At 52.1% G+C, this 15,687-nt stretch overlaps 1 protein-coding gene across 1 annotated transcript in view; it reads right to left on the bottom strand.

The window, feature by feature from the left end:
* Positions 1-8,767, bottom strand: part of USP43 (ubiquitin specific peptidase 43) — a 186,330-nt gene extending 177,563 nt beyond the window's left edge. The window contains exon 1 of the mRNA XM_039502361.1: positions 8,491-8,767. Coding sequence (XP_039358295.1) covers positions 8,491-8,661 — 171 coding nt within the window. The 5' untranslated portion in view covers positions 8,662-8,767. The remainder of the gene's footprint in view (positions 1-8,490) is intronic.
* Positions 8,768-15,687: the final 6,920 nt, after the last annotated feature.

The raw sequence follows: 15,687 nt of genomic DNA, 5'->3' as shown, positions 1-15,687 counted from the left end.
TCCCACTTTGTTCCAGTCCTGCTCCTGCCTTGCTCCAAATCTACTCCTGCCCTGCAGCCTGCCTTGCCTCACGCCAGGTAACCTGGTCCTGGCCCTCAGCTCCAATTCCTGGCTTCTGACCTGGGCTCTGACCGTGGACTCCCATTCCTGGCTCCTGCTCCAACCACTAGGCACAACCGCTCACGTCTCAGTCACTGACACATCGCAGGACTCACTCGGGTTGCTGCAGGAACTCTCCTGTGGAGCCTATTCAAGGTGGACTGGTCGCTCGGCCTCGCCCCTGCCCTGGGCTGGGCTCGGCATGGCCAGCTCAGTTAGAATGTAGCTGTCTCTCTTCCGCGCGTTCCCAGGCGTGGCTCCCCAAGGTAGGGTTACCAAGGGGCCGGCTGGGCAGTCCGCTCAGAAGAGCTCACACAACCAGTTATCTGTGTGCCATACAACAGGGCTCACTGCTCCCTCCCAAGCTTCTAGCAGCCGCAAGGGAAGGAGAAGGGGAGATTTTGCTGGCCAGGAATGTGAAATCAACTGGGACACCGGGAGATGCTCTCAATAGGGCTCTTCATTCTCTCGCTCTCACCCAGCTACTCACTGTGCTGTTTCCTAGAAACACAGCCTGAAGTTCACTGCCAGTTCACACGGCTACTGCACGTTATCACACCCAAATCCACCCTGCTGGCCAGATCTCGTACGCAGCTGCGGGGCGAAACGCCCCGGCTTTCACACTGGGGGCTTCAGGCGACTTTCCTAGGGTGCGAACATTCTAATAGGCTGGTCATCGGCCAAGGTGCATGGATATGGCAGAGTCCTGCCTGAGCAAAACCTTGGTTCCCAATCCCACCCATTGCTGAGCAGGTTTGGAGCCAGACCTCTGGGGCTCACGTTGGGCTCCAGTTTGCACCAGTGGTCAAGAGCTGAGAACTGCAGGGAGCGTGTCCCAGGACCTTTCAACAGGCTGTGCCCGTGCAGAAATCGGAAAAGTTGGTTAAGACACCAGAGAGATGTCAGCATGGAGAGCGAGCTGCGCCCTGCCCTGCCAGGCACAATAGCTACAATATTCCTTAGCCTTCCCGACCCCATTCCCAGCAGAGGCACGCAGGAAAGGACGCAGGGGACTTGCTCAAGGTCACGGACTGAGACAGCGGAAGGATTAGGAATGGAAGCTAGAACTCCTGCCTCCCAGCCTGCTGCTCTGACCACCAGCCATCTCCAGAGCACACAGCCAAATAAGGGGAGTGGGGGAAATAACGCTGGGCTCCTCTGCACACCAACACTCTCCTGCTCTGCACAGGGTTTATCCACGCAACTCCCCACCCCGTGAGCCATGGCCCAGGAGTCACCATTATGCTGTACCACTGCCCGGACCCGTGCCACGGCTCAGAGGCAAGGAGCTGGCATTCTGGTGCAGCAGCACCGCCATGGCGTCCTGATGCACCGACACGGCAACCCAGCCTCCCAGGCCAAGTCTGTGCCGCAGACAAAACCAGGCCTGTGTCGGCACACACTGTTAGCCAAAAGGGCTCGTTCTCCCTGGAGCTTACCTAATTACACCAAGGAGGCACGGAGACAGGAAGATGAGTACCACACCCTTTATTGATCGGTCAGCTGAGCGGGTGTTCCTCTCGGCTAGTGCCAGAGAAAGAGACACACCTTACATGGCCAGATGGGCTTACCTTTATACCCCGAAACAAACAACTTAGCCTACGTTTGTCTACGTCATTTGGTTGACCTGTAGAACCTGTACATGCATCTGTTAGGGGATAATTGGATATGCAGGATACATATATCATTTTGTGGGGGCTACAAGATACATCTGTTGAGGATACATTTGTCATTCTGAAGGGGACACAAGATACATCCGTTGACCCTTTGTACTAGATACTTTGGATGCATACATGTGAACGCAGCTGCATGAGCCAACATATACTTGGGGAGCCAAACAAAACTGATAAGCGAAATAGCTGACTTAGGTAGATACACGGCCTTCAGTCTAATTAGTTCTGTAAGCTTTCCAACACAGTTTGGACAAGCATAACATAACTTTGGTTTACTCAGGCCTAGGCTTCATTAGCACTATGATTTTCCAACAACTCCCCTTTGAGAATACTCACCAAACCTTTTGGCTGAGTTTTAAAGCAATGAAGCTCTGCAGAAATATTTACAACTGCTCCAGGAATGAATGCATGGACAAAAGAGTGGAACCTTGTTCATTGAACAACTAAGGGATTGGGGCACTGACTATAACTCAGGTAGGTATACCTAATGGTTTAATTTCCCAGATGTCTCAGTGAATAATTTAGTCCCATATGCATCCTCCCCATGGACCCGGCAGGATTCCTAACCGGTCCATATGCTTGGAAGGAGCACTGTAAATGTACACACTTTCATCCAGAAAGTGTCCGAATATGTTTCCATGACCACAGATCAGATGGTACTTCAGATGTGTCTGTAAGGGCAGTGGGCCAAGTCTGGTACTCAAGATTACTCCAAATGGCCATCAGCTGGTCATTCAGGAAATCCTGGATTTCTAAACATACTAGATCCCACTGCAATGCCTTCCCAGTCTTAGTGATATTTAATACCATCTCTGTCTTCAAAAATAAGGCTAGTGGCCTTTTCTAGTTGGCCCAATTTCTTAGCATATTCTTGGCTTTGAAAAATAATTCAGATGACTGCAACACTATTGGCCCCAGCCCACAGGGATCTGGTCAATTCCCCTTTTTGGCTTCCTTTTTTAACCTACAAAGGAAACTTTTACTTTGTACTTATACACCTTTTGTTAACAATGAACACATACACATTGCTGTTATACAGTACATTAGTCTTATTATTTAATGTATGCCACATGTATCCTTCTACTAAAATAACCTTATTACAGAGCTTTGGAACAACAAGCTAGGATAAGCACACCCACTTTGATGAGTTCATTTAATACAAGCTCTAGTTCAATAGCTTCCCACCATCCCCAGCCCTCTGGCTAGAAATCTGAGGTAGCCAGAAGGATCCCATGTACAATATGTTAACTTTTTATGTCCTTGCTTCCAAAGACTGTTAGTATGCAATTTGGCCAATGCAGTTTTTTTCTTTTACATAAGACTTTAGTATATTACATTTTTCTGATGTATTCAAACACTTTGTATTTTAAGTTGAACAAAACAAATATCTGCATTTCAATTCAAGCCTTCTGCTTTATTTCAAACCAGACCATCCCATGAAAATATTAAACACATTCTGGCCACTTGAGACAGACACCACGAGACAGAACATAGAACACAAAACATAATTTTTACTCTGCCAGTAAATCATGGTATGTTGTATGCTGTTTAGCTGGCATTAGTTTTCTTTGATTATCTGAAAGACAAAAACAGAGGTCTACCCCTTTTGGGCAGTCAATTATTGCTTAAAATATACAAATACCCTTGTTGATTTTAGGCAAAACAGCATATTTTCTTGTATATGTTTTATAGGCAGCCCAGGTTTCAGTGGCTTTTACCTTATCAGTTAGATAATTTGCATTAATACAGATGCTTTCTGGCTTGCTTTTTACTTTTAACTCCTGCTTTTAAACACTGAAAGAAAACATCACCACTGATAGTGCCTTAAAGCCTAATAAATTTTCATTTACACAGCACTGTATACATTCTTTAGCTAATTCAACAAAATTGTTCATAGCCAAATGATTGCAATCTAATAATTTCTTTGCCTGAATTTATTTACAAACATTTAAAAAAAAAACACCAAGAACTTTTCTCTTTAGCATTTTTACAAAGTTCAACTACTATTCTCCAGCAACTACAGAGTTAACTCTTCACTATCCTTCAAATCACTTGCTCTTTCCTTATATCACTTGCTTTGTCTTTCAACAGCCACTTACCAATTCAAATCGCCATTCCAAATATCCTCCTGAGTATTTGAAATCCCCATGCTTATACTCACTTACTTCTTCCGTCCACGAGACCCTCAAAAGTTTCCAACCTGTTCTCCAAGCTCTCTGTCTGTTGTTTTTTGCTGAACTGTTTCTTTCATGGGCTTCTGCCCCACCCTTCTGGTTTTTTCCTAAAACATTTTATTCACAAGACGACCCGAGTCCTCCTGTGTGGAGGCTCCCACCCTGGCAAAAACATGCCCACTGGCGTTAACTATTTAATTGCCTCTTGTAGCAAACACACTGCTGTTACATGCTGAGCACGAATGGTTACATTTTAACAAGTCCCTGAAGGACTGGTACTTGCTTAGTCAGGGCTTCCTTTTCTCCAACTACTCTATTGCCCAGTCCTGCTACGACTCCTTCCTGGTCAACCAGGGTGGAGAGAGGAATGCTAAACCCTTCTCCAGTTCTCAGACTTACTGCAGCTGAGAATGGGCACATCTTTAATTATGCAATCCTCAACATATAACACCAACAGAACCAAATAAAACAAACATAAAACAACAAGGGTAAAACAAATAGATGGTGTAAATTCTACAGGGTTCCCCCATTCTCTATTGCTCACCAAACTGTGACAAATTTCTGTTACCAATTTATGCCTCATGTCAGGTGATCAAACTGACACTGCAGGACGTTGCAGGAGGATAGAGAAAATACACCATATAACCAAATTTTAAAGCTTCATTAAAATGATAAAACAACAATGGAGAGTGTTGGGAATGCTCCACATCACTCAAGAAAGATATAAATGCCCCATACTTACACATATCCAGACTGGCCACGTCTGTATATAACATTCAGAAAAGAATAGGTGGACGGAGATTATCCTGTATACAGCTTGTTCAGAATTTCCAACATGCTTTCGCTCTTGGGAAGGCTGTTCGTGTCTCTTTCAGAGATTCTAGTCCAGGTCAGCTACCTGTGGCTTCTCCAGTGTCACCAAGCCACACCAACACCGGCATCCGTCACAAAGTCAGACTGTTGGATCTCACCAAACAGTTAAGCTTTGCAAATGTAATCTCAGTTCTGTAACTTGTACTGCCTTTGGTTTGCTTGACCTTGAGCATAAAACAACTTTCTTTTTATCTCTCTGAGTTTTAAATTAATCTAGACAAATTGCTCACACTGTGTCAGAGGCTTTTCTTTGGTGATTAAAAGCTCCTCTGAGATATATGATCCTATCTAGATTAAAGGTACCTTTTAATGGGCATTGTTTAGATGGATCTTCAAAGATTCCAATTCTCTAAATACCTGCAGGTTTTAGAACCATAATGTGTGAGGTGGAATGTTTAGACTGTCCACAGTTTTGGCTTCCAGCATACCAATAGAACAAGAAACAAAAGTAGACTTGTGGAGTTAATGGAATTATTCATTAGCTGTGTCTGAAACCAGAAAGCTTTTACCCACACACACCTTCCTATTTGTGGGTTCCTGGTACTGTCTTGCCTCCGTGTCGTTTGGAGTTCTCAGACAGGAAGATGAGTACCACACCCTTTATTGATCGGTCAGCTGGTGCCAGAGAAAGAGACACACCTTACATGGCCAGATGGGCAGAACCTGTACATGCATCTGTTAGGGATAATTGGATATGCAGGATACATATATCATTTTGTGGGGGCTACAAGATACATCTGTTGAGGATACATTTGTCATTCTGAAGGGGACACAAGATACATCCGTTGACCCTTTGTACTAGATACTTTGGATGCATACATGTGTCAGTCTAATTAGTTCTGTAAGCTTTCCAACACAGTTTGGACAAGCATAACATAACTTTGGTTTACTCAGGCCTAATACGGAAAGGCTTCATTAGCACTATGATTTTTCCAACAACACTGCAGTCCAGCACTGCTCAGTGTTACCACTCACAGGCACAGCTGTCCCCAGCAGACCCAAACTCCAGCCAACAACCTGCAGAGCACTGCAGGGCTGCTAGCTCGCAGCACCTGAGGCTGGGTCGGGACAAAATTGCCTTATCACCCCTTCTTTGTAAAAATGCTGAATACTGATTAGAATTAGGGGCTGGTCTGCAAACATTCAGCTTGGAAAGGGCTGCTCTGGACAGGGGAATTCGCTCCTTGCAAAATATTAGTGGGTGGAGATCAGTGTGTCCATAAAGGCTCCGCCTACAAAAATGCTCCAGCATTCCTGAGCCCGATCTGCAAGTTACAAAGCTCTGCTTGGGGTTTCTCCATTGTCAGCTGTGTGGATTGGGGCCTTTTCCAACTGGGGAAGCAACTGAACGCAAAACAATTTCCCGTCTTTAGAAGGGGCTGCTGCGCAGGGCCAGGAAGGAATGCTCATCTCAGCTAGCAACACAGCCTTTGCCCAAGCCATGGGTCAGACAACTGACTCTTCAAACTTGCTCTGGCTGCTGCTGACAGTGGCCAGTACCTGATGAGTCAGAGGATGAAAATGTCCCACGTGATGTGCCTGGGAGGGAAGTCCTTTGTGACTCCAACAATCATCGGATTATGGCCTGAAGTGCTTTAATTTAGGGCTCCTCCAACCTTCACAATACACCTTTACAACCCCAACTGATGCAAGGGTTACACGCAACTCCATGGGGCAAAGGGAGCAGAATTACCACAGAGCGCAACCTCCAACAGAGAGATCTTCAAATGAAAGGAGCTGTGGACTTGGATTTATAGATTGTGGGGCTCCGCAGCCTCTCATAAAACCTCCCAGCTCTTGCATAGTCCCACCGGAGATCTTATTTTCCAGGGAGATTAAAAATTGGGAGGAAATTGACGCCACACGCAGATAACCACCGAGGGCGGGGGGGGGGGAGGGAGATTCAGAGTTAGGGCAGGGACTTTTTTCCTCCCTCCCTCCCCGCCTAGGAATGCAGCTGTCTGGGGAGGGGAGCTCATCATTACACTTATTTACACAGGCTGATTGTGCCCATCATTACAATAGCAGGATGCATGCTCTAAAAGTTACAACAAACACTTGCCACCCACTGCCCCAGGCCCCCAGCCCAGCCTCTGCCTCCTCCACTCCCTGAAATGCCCTCTGGTGAAAGGCCCAGATTACAGGTGTGCATGGAAGGGGGGAGATGGGACCCCACCACTACCACAAATCACAGTCCTGCCCCCAGGCAGCTCCCAGTCTGATTCCATATTCTTCTCTCACAGATCACGGGAGTGTCTGGAGTCTGCATCCCATTGCAGGGCTGAGCTAAAAATCCACCCCCACTGGCAGCCAGCGCTGGCACAGGAGGCAGGGAAAGGGCACTTACTCCACTACCTAAGTGAGGGAGGTATGCAAGCTCCTCGGTGCTCTCAGTAAAGGGGTGAGGGGTGGAAATGGGGTTATTACAATTCTCTGCACCTCCCCAGAGACAGCTGCTCATTCTACCTACACTGGCACTAGCTCAGCACGAGCAGCTGCCATCACAGCTGCCAGGTGGGGAAGGAGCTGGGAAGCCTGGCAGGTCAAGCAGAGACCCCACTCCCAATGCCTCTGATTCTAGCCCCACACGTATGGGCAGGCTCGGCCGAACGGCCTTCTCCCCACACTCGGCAATCACTTAATAAATATTCCATTTTCGTCTTCAACGTGTTTTACCAACACTGATCCCGCTGATTAGCGCTGAGACTTCCAGGTGACACCCCAGCCACGGAGAGCACTCCCATGAAGTCTCATCTGACACCGGTGCCAAAGGAAAGGCAGATGGTACATATGGCAGGAGCTGGGGTACTTGGGCACATGGGCATCAGGCCACAGGGCTAGACACGTTGCCCTCAGCTCTCTCCAACCTAGGCACTGTTGTTCCCCAGAGAATCTCAACACACTACACAGGTGGTTCAGTGTCACTCCCTATTTTACAGACGGAAAAACTGAGGCTCAGGAAGATTGCAAGAGACTGTACAGGGCCAGGCACTATTCACAAGGACTCACAGGACTGGTCCACAGGACCAGCTGTTCCACTCATGCCTAAACTGCAACTTTTTCCACCCAGGCACACACCTGTGCCAGCACATAACCCACTGAAGGCACGGGGGCTCCGCCACACAGGGTCTGTCCACACAGAACAGGGTACAAGACTGGGGCCTCTGTTACATCAGCGTCTCTTCAGGGGAGTCACACAGTGTAGCCGAGAGCAGGATCTGGCCCACAGACACAACTCATTCTCCTGCTAAGATAGCCTCTTGTCCACAGCATGCAGCCATCCCCCAGCCTCCTGGCCAGCTGCACCTGCTTACCAGACTGAGCCCACCTCCTACCCTACAACCAAGCACAGCTGGCCCACCTCTAGCTCGGGAAGTCTTGGCACCGCCAAGCCTGAGGCTTAGGGTGACAGGGTACGGGGGCAGGTGGGGACACACCACTAATGTGACTCCTCGTTGGGTAAAGATAAAGAGAGGCATCGCAGTACCAGCATCAGTCTGGTGCACAGGCTGCTCGGCTGGATGCCACTGCGCTGTGTGATTCTGATTGGCGCTAGATTGGGAATTGAGTTAAGGTTGGCTCGGGGGCAGCGTTAAGGTTAGGGTTAGAGAGTGCTGGGCAGGCATCCCTTGCCCCAGCCCGTGGGTGGGGGTCCGGATGCCCCAGCCTACCTTGAACTCCACGGAGAGCTGCGGGGTGTAGTCCAGCGTCCAGAGCGCCCGGACCAGGGCTGCCAGCTGCTGGGTGACCTCTCCGGGCAGGCCGCGGGCACGGTACTGCTCCAGGCCCAGGAACTCGGCCAGCAGCTCGGTGTTGCTCAGGCACTGCACCACAGCGTTCATGAAGCACGTGTTGCCGTGGTTCTTCAGCCCCTGCGCCCCGGGGGGGCGCCCCTCCGCCGCGCCCCCCGGGGGGCTCCAGGAGCGCCGCGCCTCCGGCCAGCCGCTGCCGCCCCGACCTGCTCCTCCGGCGGGCTGCCCCGGGGGCCGGCCGGCGGGGGGCCCGGCGGGCACCGGAACCCCCCCTCATCGTCCTCCGGCTCCGCGCCCCCCCGCCGGCTGCCCCCGCCCAAGCGCGACAAGGCGCTCAAAGTGTTCAGCAGGCGGCTGACCAGGCTGCCCAGGGCGCGCAGGGGTCTGCGCCGGGCCCCGCCGCCGCCCGGGCCGCTCCTCGGGGGCTGCGGGCTGGCCCCTCTCCTGCCCCCGCCCGCGGCTGGTCGCCCATCGCCTGGCACCTGCTTCACCTGCCTCCCCCTGCGCGCTGCGCTGCGCGGCGCCGGCCGAGCTGCCCCCGCCAGGTGCCCCGCGGGGATGCTGGGCATGCTGCCGGGCCGGCCCCGCTCCGCTCCGCTCCCTGCCGGGCGCTGGGGCCCGGAGCCGCTGGCTCGGCTCGGCTCGGGGTGTGCGAAGGGGCAGCTCCTCCCCCGGCTGGAATCTGATTAGCCTGGTTTCGTTTGGAAGCGGGGCGGCTTTTCGCAGGCGAGACGCTGCTGCTGCTGCTGGTGGAAAGCGGCATTGGCTGGAGCCTGCCCTGGAAATGGGTTTCGCCAGGGCTGGGCGTGGGGAGCCTGCCGGAGTCAGGTGTTTCCAAGAGGAAGTAGCGCTGCCCGGCACCCTGAGCCCGAGGTAAACAGCTGGGAAGCGAGCCAGGCTGGCGCTGGCAGAGGCAGCTGGTCTGTGACTGCGGAACTCCCCTCCACAAGAGATGGGGGCAAGCAGACAGCTGAGAGAGAGGCCTCTAGGTCAGTCTGTTCCCTGGGGGCGGGGGGTCTTACCCCATGCTCCACACCTAGTATCCGAGCGGCTTCCAGCCCTGCATTCAGCAAGGTGACTAACAGCTGGCACAAGTTTGTTTGTTCATCCTCTCCCTTGTTTTCACTAGCTCTGTCTGTTTACTCCCTGCCGTCACCCTACCTCGGAATCTCAGGCCTGCCTACTCTGCACTAGAAGAGTTGCACCAGTCTAGGCTATCGCTACACTTTGTGCTTCTTTCAGCAGTGTGGACCTGGGCAGCCCCCCGCCGCGGGTTTCAGTAGCAATGTAGATGCTGGGGCATGGCTTATGTGAGTGGAGTACAGATGGAGCTGAAGGGTATGGGTATGTACCCAAGTGCACAACTATACAGCTCTCTACTCGCCTGAGCCTTGCCTCCCCCCGCAGGGAAAGACTTTGGCAGTGGGGAAAGGCTGAGCCCCCCCACACACACCATGCCGGAGCTTGTCGCTGGCTGGCACAGGTAGCTACACACTGCAGTGTGGATGCATGCAGCCACCTGTTCACAGTGACATCTACCTACACACGACCAAAAGTAGGTGTAGTGTAGACACAGCACTAGTTACAGTGCTGCAGACCAGTTCAGCCCTCGCTTACATCAGCTTGCGTCAATAAATGATCGTCGGATTTATGCAGGGGTTACACTGATTTAAGTGTCATTAGGAGTTTAAGTCCATCTAGTTAAACCAGTGCAATTTTCCTAGTAGAGATAAGGCCTGAAATTCAACAAATAATAATCTCCTGTATTTATGGAATGAAATCGAAGGACTAAGGCCCAGACTGTAGACAGATTCCATCCCTCGGTCCCTGTGGGGCAGGGCCCCTGGCTTTTGCCATTTCTGTAAAGCTTTGCTGTAAATAGCTATACATTCCTGCTGAAACACACATGCTTGCTGAGGGCTTTGGGCCAAATTCATCCTGGGTGTAGTTTCATTACCTGCAGTAGTGTTTGCAGCAAGGGCTAGTTTGTCCCTATTGCATTTAAAGGAGTTCTGTCAAGATAAAAATCATCTTTGTGAAAAAATAATCCTACCCATCTCACCGAGAACATGGAGAGGACTCAGCCAAGGAGAATGCAGATTATTTTGCCCATAGTGACGCTAAAGTGGATGGGACAATTTCTATTTTCTTTCTAGTCAGTTTCACTTTTCAGGACTCATTCACCAGCGCTGCTACATGCTGACTTCTACCTGCCTTGGGTACCAGCCTGGCCCCCTGTAGCATCTGCAAGACTAATAGTCTTTGATGTGTTCTGTGACAGCGTGAGGTTCTGCTCCCCTCTTCTCTTCTGCCAACACAGGCAGGCTGGTCAGAGACTTTTCCTTGCTAACCACCACGCTGTAGTAGCTTATTTACGGTGCTCTTCCCCCCACCTTCGCTGTCCCATACACCACATAGTTTGCAGCTCCTCTGCGAGGGAGGGGAGAGATCTCTCCACCCAGAAAGCCTTCTTGGTTCTGACTCTGCTACCCCCCAGCATGTCCTTCCTGTGCTGCCTTCTCCTCTCTGCATCCAGGGGCTAGTTAGCTCTTTAGTGCTCCCCAGCTCATGCTAATCTGCTAATGAGGCACAATCAGGTCCAGGTGGGGGGAATTAATGGGTGTTTAAGTGAGCAGAGTGGAGACTCAGCTGTTGGTTTCCAGCACTCTGTCACAAATTCACCCACACAACACCCCTGTGCAGCAGAGCAGGACATGCAGCAGGGGAACCGAGGCCCAGAGAGACTCAGGCTCAACTCCTCAAAGCGATTTAGGTGCTGAACTCCTAATTTCAAAGAGGAGCTGGGCCTGAGTGACTTGCCCAAGGTCCCACAGGCTGAGCAAAGCCAGGAATTGAATCCCAGTGTTCTGAGACCCAGACTAGCCCCTAACCATGAAGCCATCAGGATGGGGGGTAAATTAATTGAATTTCAGACAACAAAAAATAATGGTGATTTTATTCATATTTTTTAAATCATGATGATGTTTCTATCCATGTGAGAGCCTGGGACCCACTTTCCTTTACACAAACCCCTAAAGCCTCGGTACTAGGTTACTGTGACAGCTACAGCATCGCACAGCGGTGATTCACAACCACTACTCCCAGCCAGCTGTGCCACTTCAGCCTCTAAGGCCAGCACTCCCCTACGTAACGAGGGGGGGATGGCGTGAAATGCACTAGTCCATTTCCTGCAGGTGCAATCAACGAGACATCAAAAAGAAAGTAAAACCCTGGGGGATAAGTCCACCTCTTTCCCCAGTGGGAACAGTATCACATTGGCCCCAGCTGAGATCAGGCCCCTGTTGTTGGCACTGTATAGACGCACCGTAAGAGAGAGTTCCTGCTCCAGAGAGAGAAAATTACACAAGCTGTGGACCCAGCGCTACAAACCTTGCTCCCTTGGAGTCCATAGGACTCCCACGTACAGTGGGCTTGCAGGTTGTGGTGTGTGCAGCTATGTAACTGATAGGAGATTTCGCTATGCTGCACTGTTAGACACAGAGGCGTCCCCTCCACTTTGTGTTTCATTTCAGATGCAGAGTTTTCTAGAGGAGTCACACACACTGTGCTCTCTCTGCGTGTATTTGTTCTTCCTTTGCTTGTTGTTTTCCTTAACCTGAAATAAAAGTAACCCAGAGTGAAAGGAGGTTTCTAACTGTCAGAGGAGGGAGGTTCTGGAACAGCCTCCCAGAAAGAGCACTGGTGGCAAACAATCCAACTGCTTGATAAGTTTCTGAAGAGGATTTTATGATGGTGTTGGCTGCAAAAGCAGGAAACTGGACTCAATAACCCAGGAGGTCCCTTCCAGTCCTATGGCTCAGTGAAAGGACATGTTCTGCTCTTTGTGGGGGTGGGGGAACCATAACACAGGATCGGGCTTTTTCGAGCCATATTGTCCCATTGTTGTGCACTCAGCTTTCTTTCCAGGGGCGGCTCTAGGGATTTTGCCACCCCAAGCACAGCAGGCAGGCTGCCTCCGGCGGTTTGCCTGCAGAGGGTCTGCTGGTCCCGCGGCTTCGGTGGAGCTCCCACAGGCACCTGCGGGACCAGCGGACCCTCTGCAGGCAAGCCGACGGAGGCAGCCTGCCTGCCGCCCTCGCGGCGCCGACAGAGCGCCCTCCGCGGCTTGCCGCCCCAAGCACGCACTTGGTGTGCTGGGGCCTGGAGCCGCCCCTGTTTCTTTCAGTCTTCCTGGTGCTCCAAGACGTATTGAAAATCAACATTAACAGTCCAGCCTTGTTAAAGGCCTCTCCTATGGGGATTTGAGGTGGGTAGGGCTCTGAAATGAGATTCCATAGCCGGGGGAGCCTGGCACTCTGGGACCCAGATAGCAGTTGCTGAGTCTTCTACTACAGCCTTGGCTAATAGAGGCTCATGTTTAAGATCCAGAGGTTGCAGGTTCAATCCCCATTGCCCACACCTCCTGCAAGGGGTTGCATTACACATGCATTAATGTGAAGTGCTCTGATACACTGGACTGATTCCACAGCCCAGGGTGCATGGCCCTGCTCCAGACTGCCCCTCCCGCAAGTCTCTGTAGCAGAACCATAGGGGTTCCTCTGCATCTAAGGGGCTTCATATCTGGAGATGACAGACCATGATTTCACACCTGGTGCCAGCCTCTCAGGGAGAGCTGCCCTACCCTCTGACAAGTCCCTGGGCTCTGCCTCCTCACTAACTCCTTGTCTGGTTGCATATCCATTTTTATTAGCAGTGCAAAGCAAAATAAAGACACACCTTGAAAAATTTGCTTAACCAACAACAGCAACAAAAAGAAGGCTGAGCCAAAGGGGTAAAAAGTTCACGGGTGCAGTGGAGTAGTGCTTCCTCCGTATTGTGTGAGACACGGGTGACTGAGTAACTCACAAAGGGTGCAAGATCAGGACCCCCAGGGGCATTCATTACCGAGCTGTCAGCTACCAGCTGCCACTCAGCGGCCGGTCTGTTGGCTCTCGGTACAGGGACGAACCGGCTGACAGCTGATTGCAGAGAGGCGCGTGTGAGCATGGATCTGGCTGCGGGTGAAATTCTGGCATGTCTTTGGCAGTGACATTATTCCCCCGCTGGTGTATGTGCCAGGCCAGTAAGACAGTGATGTACAGCAGCCAGCAGCCCATGGTTAAGGGGCTCATGAGGCTGGAGGCATGGAAAGGCTCTTCCTCTCCCAAGCAAACAGGACTAATAAATGTCACACTTAACAATGATCTATTGTGCGAGGAGCAAATGCTGCCTCCAGACATGAAGCAGGCCTGTGGGCACATTGATATCTTGCTGCAGGAGCCTCTTTTGTAGCTGCTTTCAGGTTTTCCCACAGATTTTCTGTGTAAGCAGAGTCGTCCACGTGGCACAGGGGTGGCTGGGAATGGGCGAGGTGGCAAAAACACATCCCTGGGTTCTGAATCCCCTCCCGCTGCAAAGGCGAGAGGTGTCTCACGGCATGGCACAGGGAAGGTCACTCAGTCTGCGATCCATCCCATAATGCAAGAACAAGAAGGCACACCATAATTGACCAGTGGAACCCACTGCCACAGGATATCACTGAGGCAACTGGCTTAGCAGGATTCCAAAGAGGAGCAGACATTTATGGGGATCAGAGCAGCGGCCATTGCACTAGTCCCCAGAGGCCTCAACCAGCCAGGGGGAGAGAGAAAACCACACCCCCACACCCTCTTTCCTCTCCGTTGTATACCCCATCTGGGCATGTGCTAAGCAGGGAGCTCTTAAAGCTTCTACAGCTGCTGCTTTCACCTGTCACCCCTCCCCCCACCCCCACTTTTCTTCTTTTTTTCCCCCACATCACCTGAACAAGCCTGAATGAGAGGCTGTGTCCGAGGCCAGGGCTGGCTCCAAGTTTTTTGCCGCCCCAAGCAAAAAAATTTTCCCGTGTCCCCCCAGCCCTTCCCTGCCCCATTCCAACCCTTTCCCCAAATCCCCGGCCCTGCCTCCTCCCCGGGTGCGCCACATTTCCCCTCCTACCCCTCCCTCCCAGGCAAGGTGGAGAAGCGGAGCGGCAGCGCGCTCGGGGGAGGAGGCGGAGGTTAGCTGGGGGGGGGAGTGGTTCCTCTGCCTCCCCCCCAGGGTTGCTTCCTGTGGCCCTCCCCGCAACCCCGCACCACCGCAATTTACCTCCATTCCTCCTGCTCCCGAGTGCGCTGCTGCCACTCCACTTCTCCCCTCTCCATCCCAGGCTTGCCGCAAAACAGCTGATTTGCACAGCAAGCCTGGGAGGGCGGGTGGAGAAGCGGAGCAGCGGTGTGCTCGTGGGAGCAGGCAGCAGTGCAGCGGAGGTGAGCTGGGGGGGGCAGTTCCTCTGCCCCTCCCGGGTTACTTCCTGTTGCCCTCCCCGCGCCCCCCACCGCGGCAGCTCACCTCCGCTCAGGGCCGATTCCCAGCTTTTTGTGCCCCAAGCAAAAAAAAAAAAGGAGCCGGAGCGCCGCCCCTTGGAAAGTGCCGCCCCAAGCACATGCTCGGAGCGCTGGTGCCTAGAGCCGGCCCTGTCCGAGGCACTGAGCAGGGTAGGAAGCCAGTGACCCTGCCCAATGTGTCCAGCAGCTGGACACCAGTCAGGCCCGCACGGCAAAGACCCTGCAGGGGAGCTGTTCACACCATAGTCTGTTGGGTTCAGTGATGTATCAATCTGTCTCCACCTTTCTACACCTCTGAGCAGCACAGCGCCGCCGATCTACATTTGAAGTGTAGACCAAGCGTGAGGCATAGCTGTACTGAATGGCGGAGGAGTGCGCTGGATGCTGTGTGCCAGTGTGAAGGGCTGTAAAAGGGGACAGAGTGATTGTTACATTTCACAGGTGTGGTATTCTGTGAGGGGAGCCGGCTCTGTTTGAGTCCAGGCACACAAACTGGGGGCAAGGAGCAGGGGTCAAACACCCCAGAGAGGAAGGGTCCCCCATCCTCCAGCTCACATGGAGGTAGGGAGAGGGGCACAGACATTCCCTGGGGGGCAGGGACCCCAGCTCCCATTGGGGCAGGGAGAAGGGCTCAGACATTGCTGGGGGGCAGGTATCCCAGCTCCCAGGGGGGTAGGAAGAGGGGCTCAGACCCCCCAGCTCCTGTCACACACAGAAGGGGAGAATGTGGGGCTGACATCCAACCCTGCCC

Source organism: Mauremys reevesii, linkage group 15, assembly GCF_016161935.1.
Source record: "Mauremys reevesii isolate NIE-2019 linkage group 15, ASM1616193v1, whole genome shotgun sequence".
Classification (NCBI taxonomy): Eukaryota; Metazoa; Chordata; order Testudines; family Geoemydidae; genus Mauremys; species Mauremys reevesii.
Note: the sequence above shows the minus strand (reverse complement) of the source record. Positions and strands in the feature narration are given on the sequence as shown.